General features: G+C 44.9%; 2 protein-coding genes across 3 annotated transcripts; both read right to left on the bottom strand.

The window, feature by feature from the left end:
• Window positions 1-228: 228 nt before the first annotated feature.
• On the bottom strand, window positions 229-3,520 carry LOC125525570 (eukaryotic initiation factor 4A). Of its 2 annotated transcripts, XM_048690575.1 has the most exons (6): window positions 3,344-3,520; window positions 2,365-2,437; window positions 2,120-2,226; window positions 1,604-2,034; window positions 596-1,257; window positions 229-429 (listed from the first exon to the last, which is right to left on the bottom strand). In XM_048690575.1, the coding sequence occupies exons 2-5, from the start codon at window positions 2,433-2,435 to the stop codon at window positions 622-624; spliced, it is 1,245 nt and encodes a 414-aa protein (XP_048546532.1). In that variant the 5' UTR covers window positions 2,436-2,437; window positions 3,344-3,520; the 3' UTR covers window positions 229-429; window positions 596-621. The 2 variants fall into 2 exon arrangements, with proteins under 2 accessions (XP_048546532.1, XP_048546530.1); XM_048690573.1 differs by having other exon boundaries at window positions 229-1,257.
• A 685-nt stretch (window positions 3,521-4,205) lies between these two features.
• Window positions 4,206-11,471, bottom strand: LOC125519710 (UDP-sugar pyrophosphorylase). The gene is made up of 17 exons (XM_048684450.1): window positions 11,172-11,471; window positions 10,541-10,645; window positions 10,160-10,276; window positions 9,819-9,959; window positions 8,952-9,048; window positions 8,120-8,247; window positions 7,962-8,033; window positions 7,790-7,854; window positions 7,523-7,583; window positions 7,322-7,439; window positions 6,889-7,013; window positions 6,579-6,655; window positions 6,022-6,127; window positions 5,810-5,869; window positions 5,167-5,247; window positions 4,840-5,079; window positions 4,206-4,736 (listed from the first exon to the last, which is right to left on the bottom strand). Exons 1-17 carry the CDS (start codon window positions 11,295-11,297, stop codon window positions 4,569-4,571), a joined length of 1,887 nt encoding a protein of 628 aa, XP_048540407.1. The 5' UTR covers window positions 11,298-11,471; the 3' UTR covers window positions 4,206-4,568.
• Window positions 11,472-27,669: the final 16,198 nt, after the last annotated feature.

Genomic DNA, 27,669 nt, shown 5'->3' with positions numbered 1-27,669 from the left:
CAACTAGGATGACATTTCACCATCTCTATTTACTCTCTCTGGGAGGATGAGAATCCTTTTCAAGTTACACTGACAGAATTTACAGGTAACCCAGTATATTAGTTTCACTCAGTACAGAGAATAGGAATTTCAGAAAGTATAATCCTGAAACCCAAATAGCAACATGCGAGTGGTCATAAGTAGATAAATACTCCCTTTGACTAATAAGGATAGGTTATTGCTAAAACATGAGTAAACAGTTTTTAATAACGATAGCATTAAAAGTACCGATTGCAGGATTACATGCGGTAGGTAAAGAGTCAAGGATGACACAAACAAATAACATCATTCGGTCATTACATAGTCTTAACAAATAAAGTGAGGACTCCAGCAACAGCAGCATGAGCAGCAGCGCCTCCCTCCTCAGCACATAGAACCACAGCCTAGCAACTACAAAAATTCCCAAAACATGGCTTAATAAATCCCAAATTGTCCACGACCACGACTTTAAAGTAGAACCCCAGCAGACCATTTATCACTTGAACCCCCCCACCCACAGACAAGAAAGTTTTGGTGATACTTCAACAAAAACAAAGCCCTGTCAGGACCCCCTTACCATATGTTCTCCACAGCCCGCCCCGCTCACAGAAGGTCGGCAACGTTGGCTGGGAGCTCTTCAATCACCACGTTGTAGAACTTCTGGATGTCAAACAGCATCCTCTCATCTTCACGGGTCACAAAGTTGATGGCCACACCCTTCCTCCCGAACCGACCACTACGACCGATGCGATGCAGGTAGTTCTCTGGCTGGGTCGGGAGGTCATAGTTGATGACCAGGGACACTTGCTGGACATCAATACCACGCGCAAGCAGGTCAGTGGTGATGAGAACACGTGAAGAACCTGATCTGAACTCCCTCATGATGATGTCCCTAGTGTTCTGGTCCATGTCTCCGTGAGTGGCGGAGACGGTGTGGTCCCTGCCCCTCATCTTGTCGGTGAGCCAGTCCACCTTGCGGCGGGTGTTCACAAAGATGACACTCTGGGTGATGGCAAGAGTCTCGTACAGGTCACACAGTGTGTCAAGCTTCCACTCTTCCTTCTCCACATTGACATAGAACTGCTTGATACCCTCAAGGGTGAGCTCATCCCTCTTGACAAGGATCCTCACTGGCTTGTTCATGAACTTGCGGGTAATCTCAAGGGCTTCAGGGGGCATGGTAGCAGAGAAGACACCAACTTGAATCTTCCCTGGGAGCAGCTGGAAGATGTCATAAATCTGCAAATATAACAAAATGTGGATCAATACCCACAGCTTATAAAATATGAAACAGAAATTTGAACAAAAGTAACAACAACATCAAGTGCCATACTAAGTAAATGTAAGAATGGATGAGCTTAGACAATGAAATTACACAAACAGATCATATGCAGCTCTTTAAACTTAACATGATTTATAACTTAGAACTTGCCAGACTTAGTTCTGATTAGTGATTAGTGATGATGCCTTAGATAGTCTACTAAGAGAACATTCACTTAAGTTAGTTGCAATGATGGTGTCAGATCAATAAACTGTGAAGTATACCAGATGCAAAATATTACAGATGAAGAACGTAATTGTTAACCTGATCCTTGAAACCACGGGAAAGCATCTCATCAGCTTCATCGAGGACAAACATCTTGATGTTGTCAGGGCGCAGAGACTGCCTACGGAGCATGTCAAACACACGCCCAGGCGTACCAACAACAACATGCACTCCACTTGCAAGAATCCTTTGGTCCTCACGAACTGAAGTTCCTCCAACACAGGCATGAACCTTCACACCCAAGTAGTCACCAAGTGCACGCATGACCTTCTCAATTTGCTGTGCAAGCTCACGGGTGGGAGCAAGGACCAAGGCCTGGCACTCAACCAAACCATAGTCAAGCTGTTGGAGGATTCCAGAACAGAAAGTAGCAGTCTTTCCTGTTCCAGATTGTGCTTGCTGGATAACATCAAGGCCCTTGCAGAAAGGAACGATTCCCCTTTGCTGGATGGCAGAAGGCTTCTCAAAACCTGTAGGCAGAACAAACAATGTTCATGAGAGATGAAGAATACCAATGAAGTAGGACAATACAATAAAACACAACAGGCACAGTACCATAAGCATAAATTCCCCTCAGGAGGTTCTCTTGGAGACCCATGTCATCAAAGCTCTCGTGAACTTCATCATAAGAGGTGAAGAACTCCTCAGTCTCACCTTGGCTCCTGTATAAGATTTAAGGAGTATAGGTAAGAAGGTAATACACAAATCAAACAGCAAAAACAGGGTTGCAACTTGGTTAAATGCCAAGCAGCTCATAACAATGAGCAGCCATAAAACAAAAGAATGTTCAGATTACTTACAGCAGCTCCTGCATCTTAGAATCATAGTTCTTAGCGTCAAACTGGGAACCTTCCGGTGCCATTCCTGCCATGGCTGTAGCAGAAATAACATATGTTAAGATCAATCAAGCAATGTGAAAAGAGGTGCAACAAAACATTTAGAAGCTTAATTAACTGGTAACCAGAAAATACATTGTAGTGTATGAAGATAGCATCAACAAGATGGTCAAGACAAACAAAAACATCTGGTACTACCTCCACATAACTCATTCTGTGTATGGACAAGACTAACAGAACCCAGTTAATACCATTGAATCCATTGCAAACATATACAAGCCAGACAAGATTTCATATGCATCACACGAGACACAACTCAAAAACTTGCCCTTGACACTTGCTTTCAGATTGTCAAGAGAGCAAACGGAAAAAATAACTATATGCACCTGATTCCTTTGTGCTCAATATAACTAGACAGAGCTTGCCCACTACAACTGTCCTCGCAGCAATCACGCAAAATTTCAGCATACAGCCACCACTAGCACACAAGCTCATCCAGCCAACTGAGCATCAAAACACAGGGCGCCGCCGCCAAGTAGAGCTACATACAAGTCCAAAGCAGCTACCTACACAAGCTTTTCTCACAGCGGAATAACAAATCCCCAACAAAACAGCTAAAGCGCATCGCGACCAAATAAATAGAACCCTGAATAACAAGAACACATCATCAGCCGAAACAGCGAAAGCTACCGGTCCTAACGGCTGCACGGAACCCGTATCGGCGTCGACAAACAGCTTAACCCTAAAACCGCGGACTCCCGCAGTAGAAAACCTAGCTTCACCCGCCGAACCGACGCAGATCCAGCCGCACAGCGACCCAGATCCGCCAAACCCGCCGAAAAGCAGCCGCACGCACAGATCGGCCCGGCGCGGCGGCGGCGGCGGCGAAGCGAAGCGAGACACGGCACCGGCGGGGGGAAGAGGGAGGGAGAGGGGGTTGGACCTGAAGCGTCGGGGAGGAGGTGCCGGGGATCGCCTGAGGGTCTGGTCGCGGTGAATCCGAGATCAGGTCTCGGATTCGGCGGCGTGGGAGCGGAGGCGATGAGGGGATTGGCAGGAGAGAGAAAAACAGAGGGTTTGGGCGGCGGCGGGGAGAGCCGCCTTTTAAGGGGTCCCCGGAGCGAGGCCAGGACGGGAGGGGGTAGGGTTTCTGCCCCCCCTCACCGGGCCGCTCATGGGCTCCTCCCTGCGGCCTGCCACGGCCCGTGCCGCTCTAGGTAGGAGGTCGCCGCGTCTGTCTGTCTTCTTTGTTTTCTCTTCATTTTTTAATTATTATCCTCCTCCCTTTTTTAATAAGCATTTTTTTCCTTTTGTTACGTCCTTCGTTTGGTGTTTTTTTTGCAATATATTATGCATAAAATTATAAATCATCATTTTATTTCTCTTGATTTTTAACACGTGTACCACCGCTGAGTCTGTGCGCAGATATTAAACAAGGTACAACGGCGATCTCTTTTTTCCTTTAGGGGACAAAAATGGTGATCTGATCGTGTGGACTTAAGAGGCTGATGCTTTAAGAATCTAATCTACAAAGGGGGCAACGGCAATGGCAAGCAGGCATGGTCCTCGTCCAGCTTTCCCTATTCTTTATCAAGAAAAAAGTCCAGCTCTTTTCCATGGGCATGGCACAGCCACACATACCCCTCCCTTGCCTTTTTTTTTTTGCAAAACCCTTGCCATCTTCTTATTAAGCAGCAAAATGGCCAAGAAAATCATAGTTTGGAACGCGTAAATATCCCGCAAACTTTACAAAAAAACAGAGAAGAAAATGTCGATTATGCACGTTGCGGAGAGGGGCACCATGCTTGGACGCAAGAGCAACAATCTCAACAATTTTATTCTATTCGGTGCAAAGCATTGAGTACACCAGCCTCAAATCCCAATATGAAATATCAACATTGTTTTACTTTACATAAAGAAGAAACGAACGGCGACTATAAATAAATATCAGTTATACAAATTTACATGAGCAACGGCCTGGTTGCTGAAGCAGCTTTGCTCCTTATTATTACAGTGGGAGGCAAAGAAATGGCTCCAGCTTATTGCTATTATCACATGACACTAATAATGAAGGCCACCCAATTCTGGGAGGACAATGTAATGTACTTACTATTCCCAGCTGCAAATTGGCAGAGGGACCATGTCAACGACCAGCCATCCATGCCTCTTCATGGGCTCAGGCAATGCTTTCCCGGCTCGGTGTAGTTCACCTCCAGCTGCTCAACCTTCTCAAACTTGAACCCGCGGATCCTCGTCTCTTCTTTCTCCGAGGTGTCCCTGTGGTCGACGTGCTGGATAGTCCAGCCTTTGTTTTCCACATGACCGGTGACTTTCACCTGCGAACAAGCATGGCAACAAAGACTCGATCATTTAGATGACGGTAACCACGGAGATAGATTCGGTAGAGTTTTCTAGCTTCACGGTGTATGTCCGCCTTACCTCTGCTTCGTCGACGGAGTTGACAATAAGAGCGCCGTCCAAGGAAAGACCGTCGATGACGACGTTCCGGCCATTGATGACCAGAACCGATCTCTGAGAAACTGAAGAGTTGCCGTGCAGCCTTTGCTTGACGTCCTTGAACGTAAGACCCCACCTCGGGCTCCAGGCCACGCATGGCCAGACCTCTACCTCTTGACCATTGAAAGTGCTGACTACAGGGTCAGATATGTGTGCACCGGCCTGGAAAAAGAAAGGGTGTGGAAAGGAGCTTGTTGAGCTGGAACGCAAACAAGCTGACAAGGAGCAAGTGCCTGGTAGTGTCATCACCTTTCTTAAAATAAGGCTGTTTGCCCTGTAAATTGCCATCTCTCCTGAGGTTGCACTATGAAAAGGATTACCTTTTGGAACCTACAAAAAGGTGTATCAGAGACTGCTTAGAAGTCGAACTACAACTCTTGCACGATATCTGTATAATAAATGGCAACCTCTTGCAAACTTTAAACTGGGAATAGTGACATAAATGTGCATATGAAATACAGATGGCACCATCAAAGGGTGAAGAGCAACTTTAGTTCTCAATGTGTCGCAGCGAGACAATATCGATACTGACAACCAACATGGCCATCGAGATGCATACTTTAACCAGGATCATAATTCATCAATGCAAGCAGATAAACTCAGAGCAAGTCTTCATCCTATCAGTCATAAATGCTTCATGTGCAAGTTCAAAAGTGCAGAGAAACTTTGGTTCTCAGAGTGTCACAATAAAGCAAATTTAATACTGTCAACTAACATGTCTGTTGGCATACACACTTCAACCTCGATCATAATTCATCAACTGGGCATAGACTAAGAGCAAACCCAGAAACACTCTTCTTACCAAGCATAAATTCTTCATATGCAAGTTCAAAAGTACAGATGCAACACGCAGTATATAAATTTCAGTGTAAGGAAGGGCCAAAAATCATACTTTAGCTGCATCTTCAGGATTGTTCTTTACAGGAGCATATGCAAGCCAAGAATCCATCACCTACATTAAAAATGGCAAAGAATGAAGGTAAGGGATGTGAAACATGCACCAAGAGAGAAAACCTTTTTTCTTTTGCATCTGAATTATAACCAGATTACTAACATGATCAATGTAAGGACCATAGTATGATGAGAAGATATGTTGTTTCTTACCGTAAACCCAACTTTTGCCGTTGGAGGTAGTGTTTTCGGATAGTCTTGCATCATGCACTCAAGACGAGTGGAGGATTTAAATGCTGTCTTGGTAGAGTCAGTATACCTAAATTAATAAAATGACAAAAGTATAATAAAGTTAGTATAAGATACACAAAGTTGTGTCAACAAAACTCACAATCACATCGGGACATATGAACGGCATTAAGACTAGTATACTGTGCTTGTGAGATTAGTTATAAACTTTTAATCAATGATGCATCTACAAAGATACTACAAAAACACATGTTATCTTTATGTACACTATTGAAGTCAACACCAACAAAAAGAACTATTTTTATAAAAAGAGCTGCATAAAGTAAAATTAAGAAAGAACATTCGCCAATAAATTGGGTTAAAGAAAGAAAGAGCAAAACCAAGAGCAAGTTCATTCTCCCAACTTAAATGACCACTGACAGAAACAACTTATACCACTAAATGGAAATTGGACACGTACTTGTCGCCCTAATAGCATTGTAAAATACATCCTTGGAGGCAGCACATGGCAGCATACTTACTTTGGATTTACAAATTCAGAAATGGCGCCATGTGTTTTCTTGAGCTCCTCAATGTATGGTCCAAGCTCGAGTATCAGCTGCAAAAGGGCGGCATAAAGTTAGCATTACAAAAAGGTGAAGCTCCAAGACAATATGCATTCTAAAACTGACAACAAAGTATTGATACTAGACTAAAAGATCACACTGATGATATTAAATAAACAGGCCATGTTAAGCACCAAATTTTGAGTGTTTAAGACCTGTTGAAGAAAAGGATCATTTGGAAGTTGACACATCCCTACTGTTCTAATATATCTGTTTGCAATATTACCTGGTTTATATTTCCAGGGTATGGAGAATAGCCTGTTTCACAATTTGCGTCTCCATCAGGATGCCCAGTTGCACGAAGGAGTGGATCAAGCTGATTGTACTCCACATTGATCACCATTGTTCTACCTACATATAAGAACGGATCCAAGTCAAATTTGACAGAACATAAATACACATGAAAATGCATTCTTCCATCAGAATTGATATGTTAGATGGCAGCACAGAACAAGCTGAAGAATAGGGATCATATAGATATTTTGGACAAATATAACGATACTTTTTGTTGATTCCAGCAGTACTGATATAATCTGTAATCACTATTGATTCATAATATTATTGACCCAGTTGTCAGAAAAGCATCAAAGTTTCCACATATGTTTACCCATTAAATATGGTGAAAGCCAGTAAAAAAATGGAGAAAGTGGCAACTTTACCATCAACATGAGTAAGTTTGGTTATTCCACCAATGGCTTCCTTTGCCTTTCGAGGAACTGCAAGAGAATTAACATTGTAGCCCTTGGTGGCACTGACACCTAATGCTGATGGTATTGCCTACAAAAAGATGGTAGAACTAAGTTCCTGGCTCTCTACAGTATTCCTAATTATAATACAGTAGAAAAAGGCAGTGTACAAACATTAAAGAGCAATCCATTTGTGTCCTGGAAAAAGAGAACCCATCTCCGTCCTGTATTCTTCCTGTCAATAGAATGTGAAGTATTATAAAAAAAAGATCCTAATGTTTTCTTGTGCAGGGTTGAAGTTTGATTGATTACTTTACTAAACTATTTCAAATGAATCAATGATAACAGTTACGAGTAATTGCCTTCAAAAAGGCAACTTGTCTCATTCAGAAAGTTTGTTCAACGAAAAAATGCATCCAGTTCTTGAACCAACAGGCATACCATTGCTCGAGTAATCCACTTGAATAAAGAAGAGAATGAACATCTCCATGCCCATGTGGCTTTGTCTGCCGAATCACAAAACTAGAAGTAAGAGAAGTGCAAACTCGAGAAGATGAAAACAACAATAATACATTTTAAACCCCAGTATAAGCGATCATATGAAATTAGCAACCTGAATCTTGTACTTGTCATTTGGATCTAATGCAAGCCTTGCATCGTTGTCAGCTAGACATGCCACTTTTTCCTAAAACAAATAAGCATTAGTCAGCACCAACAGTAACAGCTGTGTATGTTTTTGGCCCCTAAGAAGCTCATGGAAGAAAAGACCACCTGCTTTAGAATTTTCACTTGTGATGGTTCCATTCCAAAATACGAGTTTGATTCCAAAAGCTTGATGGTCAGTGCATTCGTATCATCGGAAGTCATAATAGCAAATGGGATCTTCGTATGGCATTCGCCTGCATACTCAAAGAATGAAAAATTAATCAATTAAAGAAATGTCTGGATTTTCTTCAGGCCCTAAATTCGAGAATTTTGAAATAATTAAAATAAACAGTTAAAATCATGCTGGATGAGCCATTCACAAGAAACCATAATATACGTTTATCCAACATGTTGTCTAAAGCTCTATCAGGTTGTGAAAAGGAGAGGTAGAATTGCATTCTATCAATGTGCAGACTGAATGTAGAAACCAGAGACCAAACAAAACTGGTTTAACTTATCTGGTTCAGGTCTTTAATTTGGCCTAGGTTCATCTTGGTCTAGTCTATATAAGTAAATAATACTTCCTCCGATCCAAAATAAGGGTTAGCTCAAAACTGCGACACTTATTATGGATCGGAGGCAGCATGAAATTAGCAGTACCAATCCAATGATGTACCTCAGCCTAACATAATAAGTGATGTATATTTGAACAACATCCCTTTTTTTACATTCAAGCTACTTCTACGGGCTCAAGTCAGCCTATTCGAGCAGCCACACCAACCAACAGAAACCATAGTAATGAAAACAATACAAAGATCATCGTTCTACAGAATGGTAGTTCATTTCAGGAAAATGTTAAACTAAAGCGAAATGATCAACAGTGACAAGTATCATAGGAAGTATACGAAGTATTGGTGAGAAAACTAATCAACAATGGCAAGGATCATAGTCTACATACCCTCCATTTTGCAGCTCGCCTCTTGTAAAGCCAGAATAGACTCTATGTAATGTTGAAGAAAACATTTCCCAGTGGTTGTTTCCCTGGGGAGTGCTACCTGTGCAATGAAATGGTTAACAAAATGGTACTTTCAGAAGTTTGCTTGATGTCAATGTCAACCAACAGAATAACAGATTTCCATAGGGAATATGTTACATGTTCAAATTGTAATTACAGGATGAAACAAGACCTACACAAATCACCTGATGTACAGTCCAAAAGCAAAAAGTTCTGTGTTTGGCACGATGTGCAATACTGCGATCCAACAAATGATAAAAATGTGCTGTGGTACATAGTGTGTGAAAGTGGAAATATTGTAATAAAATAACACAATCAGTACCACAGCTGCATGACGGCAAAACAATATATCTGCTAAGAGCACCCACATCCCACTTTTTTCTCTAAATTAAGTGCCAAGATGGATAAATCAGATTTCTCTACATACACTTATGTAAGTTTTTTCTACCACATCCCATAGCACCAATGCCAAGTTCTTTCAGTTTTGTCATTTAAATTACAATTTCATATAGATAAGCTAATTAAAAGTAATTTATTTGGCATAGCATTGATGCTAAGCTTTTTTTCTTTTCTCTTAGCACCTATTCTTGCATCCCTTAGCATTGGTGCTAGCCAGTTTCTCTGTCTTTAGCGTCTGCTTAACACCTAGGGAAATGGATGCTCTAAAGCATGATTCTGAAGAGCTAATTGATGTATATACCTGCTACCCTTGCAAATCATGAATACAAAATTTCAACTGTGATACATTAACATGACAGTCTTTCCAATTCTTGGCTGTAAGTATACTATCAGGAACTCAAGCCACATTACCTTAATTCCTTTGTAACCAAGTCTTTCACCAAGACCACCAGCTACAAGAACAAATGCAGCATTGTGTGCTTCTTTTACCCCAGCTGCTTCCAGTGAAACAAAATTGTCATCACCAAACGTCAATACTTCCCCCGAGGGAACCTAAAAATACAGTTCATCTGTTAACACCATGTACTTCGTTCAGATAATAAGGAGGCAAATCAGTACGCCATGGTTCAGAGCCGGAAAGAAAAGGAGCAACTGAGTATTCGGAATTGAAAAATTACATGGCATACAACACAAGAAAGTGTGTGTGAAGACCCCAACAAATCCATGAGAAAATGGTGCATGGCAAGACTTACAGAAGGTGCGAAACCATCATATGGATTTTGTCCTGCCTTGGACTCTGCTAAAAGCTTTTTGGCATTCTGGATGTATGCTGCCAGCCCACCAGGATAGCTTGAGTTAAGTCGGCAAACCTAGGCAATGGAAACTTTTAGCGGGAAAAGAACAACAATCTTTGTTTTTGTGCCAGTTCTGCTTATGAAATTCGCTGACTTCCAACAGAAGGCTAGTAACAGACAAAGTTCACAGGTGCCTCTGATATTAAAGCTTCTCACAACAAAGTAACTATATCTTTTGGTAGGTAGTGAGTAGATATTCCATGGGTCCATGATAAGTATGCACGTCCATGTAACTGAAGGGGACGGAATACTTCATGGACATACAACAAAGACACACACCTGGTCAAAGAAGCTTTTCTTTTTGTCGTCGTCGACACCGGGCTCTGGCCAGTGTTCAAACAAGTGCCCCTGTCCTTCATTCAGCAGCATCTTTGCAAGCTCAACCTAGAATCACCCAGGAGGCAAAAAGAAAAGGTATTAAAGAGAAGAAGACAAACCCAAACAATGCGCATAATCCATGGCGGCTCGGGATCAAGTTTTTAGGCACAAAATCGAAGTGTGCAATGCACTGCCCGTCAAGTCAATGTTCAGATTCGGTAGTGCAGGATGAAGTACAGCAAGGACAAAACCGCACTTTGTTAAGAGACCTTTTAACTTGCAAGGAGTGGGCAACAGCAAGCCATCACCATCACCACGTGAGGGAACTAGGCCGAGGTAGTTGGCCGTACCGGCCAGCGCTAAATTATAAGATAATGCTGCGCCGAATCCTAAGAAATTCCGCGAACTCCGCCGCCCAAAGCATCACGCAACTCACAATGTTTGTTTTAACTTTTATAAGTATGCGCGATAGCAGTCCAGAAGAAAAACTGAATTATTAGGAACGAACGGCTACAGGATATGCAGATATGCTACTAGTAGTACTAGTACGAATGACTGCTACAAGATGCGGCGGGGTGAGATGATTAGTCACCTGGTCGTGGGAGAGGAGGTGCAGGTTCCGGCGCAGCGCGGGGCAGGGCCCGGCCCACTCGCCGCCGGCGGGGGAGATCCCGAGCGCGGCGACGCCGTCCGCCGCCGCGTGGACGCCGGAAGCCATCGCGCGGGGAGGAGGAGGAGGCAGATGGAGATGCGGTGGTGCGTTCCCGTTGGAAGGAGAAGAGGAGAGTCACGGCTCACGGGGAAGCAAAACCGTTTGATGCTCCGCTGCGGTGGCGTCGGTTCCGTCGGAAAGATCGCGACTTTTATTCAAGAGATAGAGAGAGATAGAGATGGAGAGAGAGAGAGGGAGGGAGGCGGCCTCCTCCCCGATTTGATGATTGGATGGGATGGGTGGATGGGGTGGGGCGGGCCGGGGTGTCAGCGGGCGTGGACTCCGGAGTCAGTGTGCTGGGTTCGACGGGACGCGACGTCTCCGGGTGTGGACGGCGGCGGCGTGGAGGCTGATTTCTCCAAGAATATGCTGCGGTGCGGTGGCGTCGGTGCTGTGATTTGTCTGATTGGTCGGGCCGGGCCTGAAGAAGTCACGGACGAGTGAGGCCAACTCCAGCGCACGACCAGGCAAAATGAACAAACTCCATGACTAGCGTGCGACGGTTTGGACCAATCTTATACCAACTTTGATGAGGAGAGCCAAACGGACGGCGCATTTGTCCGTTTTTTATCCGTTTAGGTCGGTCGCCCGCCCGTCGTCCGCCCAGTTTTGTATTTGGGTCGGCAATGCGCCCAACGCGCCGATCCATTTCATATCCGCATTCAACTTTTAAATAAAAAAGGCCCGCGGCCGATCATGCCAGCGGCCATGTCTCATGCCGGCATAGAATGCCGACTTCCGAAAACACCACAGTTCATGCTGGCACACTTGCCAGCCGGCCGGCACACATACCAGCACACAAAAAATGATGGGACTTGAGTTCGACCACGCCATCACGGCTCCCGTGGTCATATCGGCACACCTGCCGGCATACAAAAAAGATGGCCCCTCGACGTCATAGATCACTCGTCGTCGAACTTGAGCATGTCGGCCTGCATCTTCTCGAACCACGGCCTCTTCCTTGGCGACAAGGCGTTGAGATCCACCTTCATGATCTCCACCCCGGTCATCATGCTTGCAAGAGCCACTTCTTTCGCCTTTGTCTTGGCGTTGGCGGCCTCGATCTCTAGCATCTTGGCTTGCTTCTCCGCCTCGAGCTCGAACATCTTGGCTTGCTTCTCGGCGTCAAGATCAAGCCTCCTCCTTTGGATCTCCATGAAAGCATCCATTTTGCTTCGCCTTGAAACGCCGGCGCTCCTCCTCTCTTGAATCATTCTTATTCATCATGCCGTCCACGCTTGCGATCAAGGCGTTGGTGGCCGCATCTCGCTTGTCCTCCTTCTTGGAGTTGGTCTTCCCCCGCGGCCGTGCCGGCTCGCCCTCCCCAACATCCTCCACGGCGCCCTTCCCCCCACGTGCCTTGAGCGCGGCATATTGTGCCTTGAACTTCTCTTCGTCCTTGATGACCCGATAGCAATGGGAGAGGTTGAAGCACTTGCCATTGTGTTGAACCTTGAATGCCTCCAAAGCTTGAAATGCCTATAAAATGTTTCCATGCAAGCATATGGGCAAGTGATAGCAAAATGAAGACGTAAAAGGATGATCTTGATGGCACAAAAGAGGGCGGCTTGCTTGCTATCATACCATGTCTTGCACGCCGATGCCGCTCACGGGGCGGGCCTTGACGCTCTTAAGGGTGGCGCAAAACTTGTTGCACTCTTGTTGGATCACCCTCCACCGCTTGGAAATGGAGACCCACCCGCGCGTGCTCACAGATTGGTAGGTTGGAAACTTCTTGCGCTCATGAAACTCGTGGTGCACACGAGTCCAAAAGGTTGAATGCTTTTGCCCGGCGCTCGTCTTTGGGTCTTGTCCAATGTCTCGCCAACACTCGCAAAGAAGCTTGTCCTCAGCAGCTATGTATGCCTTCGTGCGCTTGCTCTTGCGCTTCGGCTTAGGACCGGCGATTTGGTTGGTGAGCTCGTCCTCGAACAGACTCCACTTCGACGTCGCACTCGTCCTCTTCCTCTAGCCCATAGTCGTCCGGGAACTCGTGGTCGAGGGGGAAGCCGTCCTGGTCGATGCCGACCTGATCACGCATGAAGGCCGCCTAATCGGGATCATAGCCAGCGGCCGGCGTGAACGCCCCGCGGCCGTCCTGGCTTTGCGTCTCCTCGGGATCGTAGCCAGCGCCCGGCGCACCACCCTCGAAGATGAGGTGTTGCATGTAGTCCTCGTCGACGGCGGGCGACATTTCCTCGAACAGGTTACGGGCATTCGGGAGACCGCCGGACGGCGTCTGTCGCGCGCGTTTCCTCATGCCGCTGGACGACGAGCCACCGACCACCAGGGTGGCGCTGAGGTCGATGGGCGCGGGCGTGGGCGTGGAAGGAGCGACCACGCTCACGTTGGGTGAGCACTCCCCGGAGAGGCGGGAGGCCTGCGGGTAGACGTGGAAGCCGGGGACTGGGTTGCAAGCCGATGTGCGGGGTGAGTCGGGCATCACCATCCGAGGAAACGCCGACGAGCTGGTGCTGGCTGCGGCGATGGCGGCTTGGACGAGGTTGTGCTGGCTAGGGTTTACCCCAAGCATGTAGAGCGCCTCCCTCGTTGCCGCGGCAACGCGGGCGTTGGTGAACTCCTGTTGCGCGGCGGCGGCCTGCGCAGCGGCCTCATCCCTCGCGTCCGCGGCGTGCCTCCAGCCCTTCCTCTTGGCCGACTCCCTTGCCCGCTGTTCGGGCATCAGCGCCTTCTTCGGCTTGGTCACCGCGGCGGTCTTGCGCGGGGCACAGGGCTTGCGTTTCCCGGAGGGGGCGATGGCACCGGACGAGGCGAGGGAGGCGAGGTCATCGGCGGCGTCGAGGTCGAGGTCGATGGCGTCCTCCATGGCCGGTTGGGGGGCGGGGGCGCGCGCGGGCGAGAGCGTTTTTGGGAAAATGGGGGGAAATGGTGGTGGCTGCCACCGACAGGCGAGCCCGGGGAGAGGAGTAGGCGCGCGCGCGTCCATTTTGTGTCCGCGCCGACGCAAATCCGGCTCAAAATTGGGCCTGGAATGGGTCACTCGCAGACGAAAAACGGACGTGCGTCCGTTTGGGTCGGCGCGTTGGGCCGCCATTTTTGTCCGCGCCGACCCAAACGGACGCGGGCGAACTGTAAGTACATCTAGTGCCCCTTAGTGATTTTGGTGTATTGAAGACTTATAGGTTAAGGGACTAATGCGTGTGTGAGTATACACAGGTCTATAAGTCTATGAGGAGTTTGATATTTACAGGAAAAGTCGACCCCTAAAAATGAATATCTTCGACTGAAGATTTTGGTATTTCTGAAGACTTCCATGAAGACTTTGAAAGTGAAGAAATTGGTGTGTCCGTGAAGACTTGATATTCATGCGAGGAATATGAAGCTTGAAGACTTTCGTTTTCATAGTTTTGTTTTTCTCTTTCTTGAGTCATAGGAAACACCGTACTGTTAAAGGGGGTCGAGGAAATACTAAGGAAAAATTTCCATGTGATGCTCAACTCAAAATCCTACACCTACCAATCCCTTCGAGTGAAGCCATTGGAAATCTCATACAGTTCAGTCAATTTCTTCAGTGACAGAGACGAAGTTCTTCTGGTCTCTGAGGAATTTGTCCTGACTGAGGAGTTAGGAATTCTCTAGTGCGGATTGCCTACACAGTGAGGAACATGATAGCCCTAAGGATTTTGCTACTCAAAATTCCGACCGTTGCTGTGCTATACGCCAGCTGTTCCAAAACATCTATCCACCTAACGGTCATATCATTGAAGGGCATTTATGTCTTATCATGTCGGGCTGCTCCCTAGGCTATAAATAGCCGCCCCCTACAACCACTAGCTGGTTGGCTGCTCCGAGAGAAACTGACACTTGTCATTTGAGAGCAATCCATCCTCCAAAGACTTTGAGCGAAAATCATCAAGTGAGGAAAAACCAAAAATCCAAAACCCAAACACCTACAAACCCCAAGTGATTGAGCATCACTGAAGAGATTGATCCTGAGTGGATCCGACGCTTGTTATCTTTGAAGACTGTGCTTCTTCCAGACGGTTAGGCGTCATGGTCTAGAGCATCCAAGAGGAATTGTGGATCGCCGAGTGACCAAGTTTGTGAAGGTTTGGAAGTCGCAAGAAGACTTACCACGAGTGATTGGACGAGGTCTGTGTGACCTTAGTTCAAGAAGAATACGGTGAGGACTGGGTGTCTTAGACTAAGTGTCCTTGACTGGGTGTCCGGGACTGTGTGTCCTCGAGTTTAAATACTCAGCCGCTCCAACCAGACGTACAACTGAGACAGCAGTTGGAACTGGTCTACCAAATCATTGTCTTCACCGAGCTTACTGGTTCTATTTCCTCAACTTTTTCATTTCCTCATAACTGTGATGTATGTTTGTTCATATCTGTGTTTGAAGACTTTGACTGAAAACTTTCTCAATTTCCTCAGTTCAATTTCTTCAGTCTATTTGTCTTCATCCTGTGTTATCCTGTGATTACGCTTCCTGTACTCTGTGCCTGTCTTCATTTCATCATGATGACTATGCTTGTATTCTGTTGTGTTTACTTTTGATTACTTATTCCGCTGCTAGTAGTTCTTCGCTAAGGAATTTCCTCACCAGCAAATTCCTCAATGAAGAATTTCGTAAAAATCGCCTATTCACCCCCCCTCTAGTCGATATAACGCACTTTCAATTGGTATCAGAGCAAGGTACTCCCTTGTTCTGTGTGATTTTGGTTTAACCGCCTGGAGTTTTAGTTATGTCGACCACAGGTATGATCAAGGTCTCTGCTGGGTGTCCTACCTTTGATGGGACGGACTACCCCTACTGGAAGAATAAGATGCGAATGCATCTTGAAGCAATTGATAATGATCTCTGGTATGTTGTGGAAAATGGTGTTCCCTCAGTCACACCTTCTCTGAATGCTGCCGATGTGAAGAGATTCAAGCAACTCGACTCTCAAGCGAAGGATATCATATGTGGCAATCTGAGCAAAGGACAGTATGGCAGAGTGAGTGCTTTGGAAACAGCGAAGCTTATCTGGGACAGGTTGTCCAAAGTGAATGAAGGAGTCTCAACTCAGCGTGACTCTCGAGTTGATGTTCTTCGCAATCTCTTCAACCGCTTCAAAAGACTCAACAATGAAAATGTTCAACAAACCTTCGATCGCCTCACTGACATTTCAAATGAGCTTCAAGCACTTGGTGCCACTGACATCACCGACCATGAGGTAGTGAAGAAATTGCTGAGATCGCTTGATTCCTCATTTGACACTCTGGCATTGATGATACAAGAACGTGCTGATTACAAGTCACTTGATCCCGCTGATATTCTCGAGAGGCTAAATACTCATGAGTTCCAACTTGCTGAAAAGAGAGATCTCTATGGTTCAAGCTATGGCAAAACACGTGCACTGAAGGCCAAGGCAGTATCTAAGTCTGAAGATGAAGACTCTGGTAGTAGCCTTGGTGATCCTGAAGAACTGAGCCATGATCTGGCTCTGCTCGTGAAGAAGTTCCAAAAGTTCTCAAGACGTGGTCGCCTTGGAAGATCCTCAAGGAGCAATGATTCCTCATCCAGTGACTACAAGAAGAGGCTCTGTCACAAATGCAAGAAACCTGGACATTTCATTCAAGATTGTCCTCAGTGGGAAAAGGAATCAAAAAAGAAGAAATACAAGGATTACAGTTCTGATGATGCAAAGAAAAAGAAGAAATCCACAAAATCCTCATCATCTAAATCCTCAAAGCCTTCATATCACAAGAAGAGCAGCTCCAAGAAGGCCAGGGCATTCATTGGCAAGGAAATGGACTCTGAGGCTGAATCTGAAGAAAATGAGGAAGAGGAGTCATCTGAGGAGTCCGAATCCGGAGTGGCGAGCCTTGCTCTCGCTACTGCATTCGTCAGCAGGTCTATCTTCAACACTGAGGAAAATGACCTCACCAACAAGGCTGATGAAGGGGATGATGACTACGCTCCCACCTATTGCTTCATGGCAAAGGGTGCCAAGGTACTCAAATATACCTCCTCTGAATCAAGTGAGAATGAATCTGATGAAAACCTTAAGTCCAGCTATTCTAAACTTGCTAAGATTGCTATAAAACAACAAAGGGCTTTAGAAAAGGTTCAAAACATGCTAAATAAAAGTGATGATATGTTGGGTGAAGAAATGGATCGCACTGAAACTTTGACTGAAAATATTCAGAGACTTCAGTCCAAGCTTGACAAACTTCAAAGTCATCATAACACTCTCTTATCGGATCATGAGAAGCTTTCTTATGAATTTCTTCAAAGAAATCAAGACCTTGAGAAGCTAAGAGTGAGTTATGAAGATCTTCAGAAGGAGTGCGATTCATTACTTGCTCAACAAATCAGCGCTTCTCAGGAAGAATTTGTTCCTCCATGCTTGAAGTGCATTGAACGTGAATATGCTAATTCTTCACCTGAATGTTCAAATGCTGCTAATGTTTCAAATTCTTCACATGCCTCTGCTATCACTAATTCCTCATCTGAGGACATTGCTAGTATCACTGATGATGCAGGGCTGAAGGAATTGTACACGACAGGCATGTACAAAAGCCTCAAAGGGCATCAGGCTCTTTGTGATGTGCTTAAAAAGAAGATCCTCAACAGGAACCCTAGGAAAGAGGGTATCGCCTTTGAGAGGAAACTCAATGCTGATGGTACATATTGGAAGCCTGAGCAGTACCCCAAAACTACATGGGTTGCTGCAAAGGGACCTCCAGTTGATCCATCTAACTTATCTGGATTTGCATGTGAATCTCCTCATTCTGATGATGAGTCAATTGACTCCAACTATAAGCTATTCAAAAATCAGAACGGTGAAGTATTTGCTAGATATGTTGGCACTAACTGCAGGAACGGCTCCCCGATGAAGAAAATCTGGGTTCCCAAAAGATGCCTTGAAAATCTTCAAGTGAATGTCATCATGACGCCACCTGTGAAGAACAGGAACCCCAGATCAAATTCCTCATACAGACCAAATTCCTCATATGGATCAAAGTCCTCATATGAACATCATCATGCTAACCCGTCTGTTTCGCAGGGAAGATCTAAGGATTATGGATATGTGCATTATTCTTCAAATCATTATGTCCATAAGTCCTCGAAGAATTTGTCTGCTTACCCATATGCTTACTCTAACCCATCTTATGTGAAACGAAATGGATTGGCTTCTATGCCACCCTTCTCGTATGGAGCTCGTAGAATGATGAACTCTTTGCTACCCCTTCAGATGTGGGTGGTGAAGAAAAAGAACTAATCTCTTCTGTAGGGTCAGGTCTCCAGACGCACATAATCATCTGAAGAATTTGCTGGAGACCTGAGCATGCCTGATAGGACGCAGGCTAATCATGAAGAAATGAACTTTCATTTCTCACGTCCTCATATTGCTTTATCAGCTCTTTTACTTGATGAAATTGATCTGATGAATTGATGTCATATTCTTCACTGATGAAGTATATGAGTTTGTAAGTTGCACTAATTCATCTGCAGGATGATCAATCCAAAGCCACTGAGTGGGTCCTCGATAGTGGATGTACAAACCACATGACTGGTGACAAGAATCTATTGATGGATGCTCCATTATCTCCGTCGCATCTGAAGCATATCATCTTTGCTGACAAAGGAAAAAGTCAGGTATTGGGTCTAGGTAAGGTTGCGATTACAAAGGATCGACACATGGACAAAGTCATGCTTGTTGAGTCCCTAGGATACAACCTTATGTCTGTCTCAATGCTTTGTGATCTTGATATGGTTGTTGTCTTCGGCAAGTACCGTTGTGTTGTGGTTATGGAAGCTGACAATTCCAAAGTCTTCGAAGGCTTTAGGAGAGGAGACCTGTATATTGTTGATTTCTCTACAGGACCACAACCAGCCGTGTGCTTACTTGCAAAAGTTTCAGAAGGCTGGCTCTGGCATCGACGACTTGGTCATGCAGGCATGAGAAATTTGCACACGCTTGCGAAGAAGAAGCATGTCATTGGCATCGAGAATGTCAAATTTCTCAAGGATCACCTATGCGGAGCCTGTGAAGCTGGGAAGATAACCAAGGCCAAGCATCCAGCGAAGACTATCATGACCACCACTCGCCCATTTGAATTGCTTCACATGGATCTCTTTGGTCCTAATCATTATTCTGCTATCTCAAATGAAGCATCTCAATATGGCTTCGTTATTGTTGATGATTATTCTCGTTACACATGGGTACACCTTGTTACTTACAAACATGAAGTGCAGGAAGTCTTCAAACGATTTTCCTCGAGGGCTTCAACCAACTTTGGTGTGAAGATCAAGCACATCATAAGTGACAATGGCATTGAGTTCAAGAATTCTGGTCTCGATGACTATCTTGATGAACTTGGTATCACTCATGAGTTATCTGCTCCTTACACTCCTCAGCAGAATGGCGTCGTGGAGCGCAAGAACAGGACTCTTGCTGAGATGGCTCACACTATGCTTGATGAATACAAAACGCCTCGTCGTTTCTGGACTGAGGCAATTGATACTGCGTGCCACATCATCAACAGAGTATATCTTCACAAATTCTTCAACAAGACTGCCTATGAACTCCTCACTGATAAGAAACCCAATGTAAGTTATTTCAAAGTCTTCGGTGCTAAATGTTGGATTAGAGATCCTCATCACAACTCAAAATTTGCACCGAAAGCACATGAAGGTTTTATGTTTGGTTACGGAAAGGACTCGCACACCTACAGAGTCTTCAACAACGTTCTTCACAAAGTTGTTGAAACTGTAGATGTGCGGTTCGATGAAACTAATGGCTCGCAAAGAGAGCACCTACCTACTGTGATAGATGAACCAGCACCTGAGGAAACTATCAAGTTCAAGGCTACTGAGGATGTCATTCCTACTGAAGAATCTGCTGAAGAATTCATTCTGGAACATGAAGAACGTCGAGCTAATGCACCTGAAGAAAATGCTGAAGAAAATGGTGCTGAAGAAAATGCTGATCAAACTCTTCAACGACAACCAGCTCATCCTCGCATTGCAAAAGAAGTGCAAGTTGAAAAGATCATCAATGACATCAAAGCGCCAGGTCCTCTCACACGCTCAAAAGCTTCACATTTGGCTAACTTTTGTGGGCAGTATGCTTTTTTCTCTATTACAGAGCCAACTAAGGTAGATGAAGCATTTCTGGAGCCTGAGTGGATTCAGGCCATGCAAGAAGAATTACATCAGTTCGAGCTCAACAATGTCTGGGAACTGGTCAAACGTCCAGATCCTCGAAAGCACAATATCATCAGCACAAAGTGGATCTACCGCAACAAGCAAGATGAAAATGGCCTTGTGGTGAGGAATAAGGCACGGCTTGTAGCTCAAGGCTACACACAGGTTGAAGGAATTGATTTCGATGAAACTTTTGCACCTGTTGCTAGACTTGAGGCTATTCGCATATTACTTGCTTATGCTAACCATCATGATATCACTCTATATCAAATGGATGTGAAAAGTGCATTCCTCAATGTTAAGCTTGAGGAAGAATTATATGTTGCTCAACCCCTAGGTTTTGAAGATCCAAAGGATCCTGACAAAGTCTTCAGACTCAACAAGGCCCTCTATGGCCTCAAGCAGGCCTCACGGGCTTGGTATGATACTTTGAAGGAACTCTTCATGAAGAAAGGCTTCAAACCCGGTTCACTCGACCCTACTCTTTTCACTAAATCTTATGATGGTGAATTGTTTGTGTGCCAAGTATATGTTGATGATATTATCTTTGGCTGTACTGACCAACGTTATAGTGATGAATTTGCCTATATGATGAGTGGAGAATATCAAATGTCTAGTATGGGAGAGTTGAAATTCTTCTTAGGTCTTCAAATTCGTCAACAACACAATGGCATATTCATATCTCAGGAGAAATACCTCAAGGACGTACTGAGGAAATTCGGCATGCAAGATTGCAAAGGCGTCAAAATTCCTATGCCCACAAATGGCCATCTGTGCACTGATGAAAATGGTATTGACTTCGATCATAAGGTGTACCGCTCCATGATAGGTTCCTTATTATACTTATGTGCATCTAGGCCAGATATAATGCTTAGTGTTTGCACGTGTGCCCGATTTCAAGATGCACCGAAGGAATCACACCATAAGGCTGTGAAGCATATTCTTCGATATCTAGCTCACACACCAACACTTGGATTATGGTACCCCAAGGGCTCGGCTTTTGATCTTGTTGGATATTCTGACTCTGACTATGCTGGTGATCGTGTGGATCGCAAGTCAACATCTGGTACATGTCATTTCCTCGGACGATCCTTGGTCTGTTAGTCCTCGAAGAAACAGAACTGCGTATCACTATCTACTGCTGAAGCTAAGTACATTGCCGCTGGTTCTTGCTGTGCCCAATTGCTATGGATGAAGCAAACTCTCAAGGACTACGGCGTCAACATGAAGAATGTACCTCTCTTCTGTGACAATGAGAGTGCCATCAAGATTGCTCACAACCCAGTTCAGCACTCAAAGACAAAGCACATTCAGATTCGTCATCATTTTCTTCGTGATCATGTGTTGAAGGGCGACATTTCTATTGAGCATGTGAAGACTGAAGAACAGCTAGCCGATATCTTCACAAAGCCCTTGGATGAGAAGAGATTTAGCAAGTTGTGCTGTGAGCTAAATATCCTAGAATCTTCGAATGTTCTTTGAAAAGGACACTCATCCTAACACTTATACAAAATTGATGACTTAGATGTGCAACACATGAAGAAACGTTTTACTTCAATCAATGAAGAATAACACTCTTAGTGTGAAGAAATTAATGAAGAATTTGATTCTCAGAACCCTACGATAATTGTACACGGTGTCTGAAATCATCATTCTTATACAGTGGGTCACGCCACCACCAAAAGTTGAAATTCCTCAAATTATTCATATTCTTCAACTTTGCATAGTCTTCACTGGTTCCTTCGTTTTTCTTCATTGGCTATATATATATATATATGAGTTTATGTCCTCTACAACATTCACTTATTGCTATTTCTTCAAGTTGGTTTTCTGCTAAGTGAATGTGATCGGACCCTTCCCCTCTATGCTATACTCAACCCAATCTGTTCACAAATTCTTCATGTGCGTTCTATCTGAAACTCGTTCAAAATCTTCACTGTGTCCTTGTCAGCTGAAGAAATTGCGAACGGAACTTTAAAATCTATCTTATCTAAATTTTCGGCTTTGCCGCTCAAACCGTTCTGCATCCCACGATACACTTATCCACTCACCCACGATCTAACACAATCTCCACCTCTCACTACGTGGGTGACACATGTCATGCGAATAAGAAGGGTCAGGGGCACGTTCGTCCAATTTCTTCGGGCGAGCAGTTTTTCACCGTGGCTATAAATACCCCTCCTTCCCTTCCTTACTTCTTTTACTCCGCTCGACCTCTCTCTCCGGCTCGAGCTTCTCAAACCCTAGCGCCGTCGCTACTTCATCGCCGCCGGTGAGGAAGAGCTTCACTGCCTCGACCTCGTCGCCGACGTACTCGCGCCGACCGCGGACATCTTCACTCCGCCGCCGCCGTCTTCCTCCGCCAAGTTAGGGCGTGGAAGATCTGCACACATGAACTTCACATCTCCTCACTCCAGTTCATCGTGTTCTTTGTCCAGGGTAAATAAAAGTTACTTTTACTGCCCTCATTGATTCGGATGATTATCTACAAAATCTTCAAAAGTGTTTTTCTTCATATCTTCACACACTGAACACCTCACAAAGTCATCTGTTCTTGATTCGTTTCTCTAAGCATCATTTTTTTTCAAGATTCCTCAATTGTGTGGATCTTTGATCTATACAACTCTAGAACCTAAGACAAAGAACGCTTAGTGAAAATCTTCAAGACTCATCTGGTCAAATTCCTCAAACTTGTTCTTTAAAAAAAAACCTTCTGAGAACGCATATGACCTCTCCAAATTCCTCGCAACTATACTCTGTTCACAGGTACACATGTCAGCTGCTGAATCACTAGGTTCTCATCAACTTAACTCATTTGCAGCGTTCCTCGAAGAAAAGTTGCATACTTGTTTAGAGAATTCAATTGTTCAAATTCCTCAACTGAAGAAAATGGCTGATGGTAAAAGGCCACAGAAGGGAGGAAAGAGGCCTGAGGTAAATACAGCGTTTGAAATCCCTGATGACATATATGCTGGGTACTGCACACCTACTACGGAAACCAAGAATGAGCGCAAAGTGCGCATTCAGAAGATAGAGAAGAGATGGGAAAGAGAATGGAGGGAGTACAGATATGTCACTCCTAAGTACATGAAGAAATTCGCACTCAATCCTCCATGCCCAAGAGCACCACTGGCACCTGGCCAAATAGCAGATCCCACCAGCCTCAAGCGCGGTGAGGACTATCCTGATGAATGGGCCAAGCACCAAGGCAAGTTGGCTAAGAAAGCCAGAGAAGCAGTGAGGAAATTTAATGAAGACTCTGCTGCTGCTGCTGCCTCTGCTGAGGCCTTTGCTGTCAAGCCAAAGAAGGCTATGTCAAAGAAGCCTGTGCGCAAGCCAAGTGCTTCACCAACAATGCCCTCAAGGCCAAGTTCCTCAGCAATGCCCTCACGGCCAGAATTCTCAAAGCCCTCACGGCAAATTCCTCATGCTGCTCCTGTTCCTCCAAAGTCCTTAGCTCCTCCGCCAAAGCCTTCAGCTGTTCCGACCAAATCCTCAGCACCTGTGCATCTCGCTTCGTGACAAAGGACTGCCGGCATCTCCATTGCCTCAGGTGTCTCAGCTAGTTCCTTAGCTGCACCAAGTTCCTCAGCTGGCCCCTCACTGCTGAAGACAAAGGCCACTGCTGGACGAGGTCCACGCCCAAGTCTTCAAAAGATGCAAGTCGCTTTCCAAGTGCCGTCTGATGAAGACGAAGCTGATGATGATGAACTTGCAGAAATCATCAGAGACAGGCAAGTCAGGGCCGCTAGAGCCAAAGGATCAGAGGTGCCACTGCTTTTGGATCCCAAGCTGATCCTCGACTACATTGATGATTGGCACAAGGACCCCAACACTCCCTTGCCTGACTTCAAGCTGACTCCTGGCCAAAGTCACATGCTGACCCACTTCATTCAAGAAGAAAAGTGGAAATTTGAGAAGGCCAGGCAGATCAAGAAAGCGCAGTACAAGAAGGAGAAATTTCTGAAGAACAACGTTGTCACTATGACAACTGATGAACTTGTAAAAATCCAATCTGAAATCAAAACCCTCAGCGATGACTTCAAAGCCTACTATGCTGATTGGCAAGGAGCTAAAGTAAGATTTGTAAAGATAACTGAACGGTTCACTTCAAATGTTGCTGCCCTAACGCAACAGGAAATTCCTCAGGCCGAAGCATCTCCTCAGACTACTGAAGAAAATGCCAGCACCGTTGATGACAATCAGGCTGCTGAAGAAAATGTGAGTTCCAGGGCTGATGACTGCATTCCAGCCACTGAAGAAATTGCCAGGGCACCCACTAGTGGTCCGCCTGAAGAAACTGAAGAAATCAGGGCAACTGCATCAGTTGTGCCTGAAGAAAATCAACCAGATTCCTCAGCTGCTCCTGCACCAACACCAACTCCAATCCTTCCATCTGCATCAGATGTGAAGAAGACCAAGGCTGTAGAGCGTGCTGCAGTGAAGAAAAGGAAAGCATCAGCTGCTTCAGATTCTTCAGCTCCGAAGAAAATGAAGCCTATGACAAGTTCATTTGCAAATCCGATTGATGTTGTTCCCATCTCAACCAGGCCATCAAAGGACCTTGTTCCTTTTGATGAAGAATATGTGATCCCCAGCGAATCTGATGAAGCAACTCATTCTGCTGCTTCGTCTGAACCGTTGGATGAAGAAATTGAAGTGGATGCGATTCCTTCAACACCTATCATCTCCTCGCCTATGCCTCAGTTCACAACTGAAGAGGCTGGCATTAAAGAAATGGAAGATGAAGATGTGGACATTGGCTGCTCCACACCCGTAATCAGTGATGAATTCTGGGAAAGTCAGCATCCAAACTCTCCAATGTTCACCCCTCTACAGCAAATTCCTCAGTCCCCCACACAAACTGTTCACATGGGTCTTAATGAAGATTTTGACTGGTCTGCACCTCCACCGAAGAAATTCAAGAAGGTCAAGGTTCCTTCTCTGGTGGCCAGCTCATATTCTTCATCGCGCAACACTGATGAACATGAAGATTTGGACGACACTGCGGCAGGCCCTACATCAACCAATGACCCCAACAACGTTGGCGCTCCTTCATCAACATGATTATCTTCAGGGGCGTTAGTCCTCATTTTTGATCATTTTGGTCATTCGATGACAAAGGGGGAGAAATATGAGTTAGTCTTCAAGCGGGTCTACTATATGGGGCGTTTTTTGCTAAGTTACAACTCTCGTTCTTCTGAAACTTTATTGGATCAAGTTGTAATCTTAAACCTGATGGTGCGCTGATACTTTTGATGCACTATGCTCTGATACTCTTGATGCACTATTCTGCATGCTTATTCCTCGTTAATATTATTGCACGCATGCTGAATTTCATCAGACACCATATTTCATCATGCATTTCAAATTCTTCATATTATATGTTAAATGCATGTATGAATTACAAGATATAGGGGGAGATCTCCATGATTCAACTCTTCAAGTGTGCATTGCTTCAAAAGCAAATTCCTCACTATGCACATCTTTAGGGGGAGTTCTTCTATATCTTGCAATCAAATTCCTCAATATCAGTATTTACACTTCATATGTTTATCCCCGTTGAAAACTTCACATATATTGTCATCAATCACCAAAAAGGGGGAGATTGTAAGTGCATCTAGTGCCCCTGAGTGATTTTGGTGTATTGAAGACTTATAGGTTAAGGGACTAATGCGTGTGTGAGTGTACACAAGTCTATAAGTCTATGAGGAGTTTGATATTTACAGGAAAAGTCGACCCCTAAAAATGAACATCTTTGACTGAAGATTTTGGTATTTCTGAAGACTTTCATGAAGACTTTGAAAGTGAAGAAATTGGTGTGTCCGTGAAGACTTGATATTCATGCGAGGAATATGAAGCTTGAAGACTTTTGTTTTCATAGTTTTGTTTTTCTCTTTCTTGAGTCATAGGAAACACCGTACTGTTAAAGGGGGTCGAGGAAATACTAAGGAAAAATTTCCATGTGATGCTCAACTCAAAATCCTACACCTACCAATCCCTTCGAGTGAAGCCATTGGAAATCTCATACAGTTCAGTCAATTTCTTCAGTGACAGAGACGAAGTTCTTCTGGTCTCTGAGGAATTTGTCCTGACTGAGGAGTTAGGAATTCGCCAGTGCGGATTGCCTACACAGTGAGGAACATGATAGCCCCGAGGATTTTGCTACTCAAAATTCCGACCGTTGCTGTGCTATACGCCAGCTGTCCCAAAATATCTATCCACCTAACGGTCATATCATTGAAGGGCATTTATGTCTTATCATGTCGGGCTGCTCCCTAGGCTATAAATAGCCGCCCCCTACAACCACTAGCTGGTTGGCTGCTCCGAGAGAAACTGACACTTGTCATTTGAAAGCAACCCATCCTCCAAAGACTTTGAGCGAAAATCATCAAGTGAGGAAAAACCAAAAATCCAAAACCCAAACACCTACAAACCCCAAGTGATTGAGCATCACTGAAGAGATTGATCCTGGGTGGATCCGACGCTTGTTATCTTTGAAGACTGTGCTTCTTCCAGACGGTTAGGCGTCATGGTCTAGAGCATCCAAGAGGAATTGTGGATCGCCGAGTGACCAAGTTTGTGAAGGTTTGGAAGTCGCCTGAAGACTTACCACGAGTGATTGGACGAGGTCTGTGTGACCTTAGTGCAAGAAGAATACGGTGAGGACTGGGTGTCTTGGACTAAGTGTCCTTGACTGGGTGTCCGGGACTGTGTGTCCTCGAGTTTAAATACTCAGCTGCTCCAACCAGACGTACAACTGAGACAGCAGTTGGAACTGGTCTACCAAATCATTGTCTTCACCGAGCTTACTGGTTCTATTTCCTCAACTCTTTCATTTCCTCATAACTGTGCTGTATGTTTGTTCATATCTGTGTTTGAAGACTTTGACTGAAGACTTTCTCAATTTCCTCAGTTCAATTTCTTCAGTCTATTTGTCTTCATCCTGTGTTATCCTGTGATTACGCTTCCTGTACTCTGTGCCTGTCTTCATTTCATCATGATGACTATGCTTGTATTCTGTTGTGTTTACTTTTGAGTACTTATTCCGCTGCTAGTAGTTCTTCGCTAAGGAATTTCCTCACCGGCAAATTCCTCAGTGAAGAATTTCGTAAAAATCACCTATTCACCCCCCTCTAGTCGATATAACGCACTTTCACGGACGAAATGGGTCGCCCCATTGGAGTTGCTCTTATCTATTTTGTGTCCGGACCGACC

This window comes from Triticum urartu, chromosome 7 (genome assembly GCF_003073215.2).
Source record: "Triticum urartu cultivar G1812 chromosome 7, Tu2.1, whole genome shotgun sequence".
Classification (NCBI taxonomy): Eukaryota; Viridiplantae; Streptophyta; class Magnoliopsida; order Poales; family Poaceae; genus Triticum; species Triticum urartu.
Note: the sequence above shows the minus strand (reverse complement) of the source record. Positions and strands in the feature narration are given on the sequence as shown.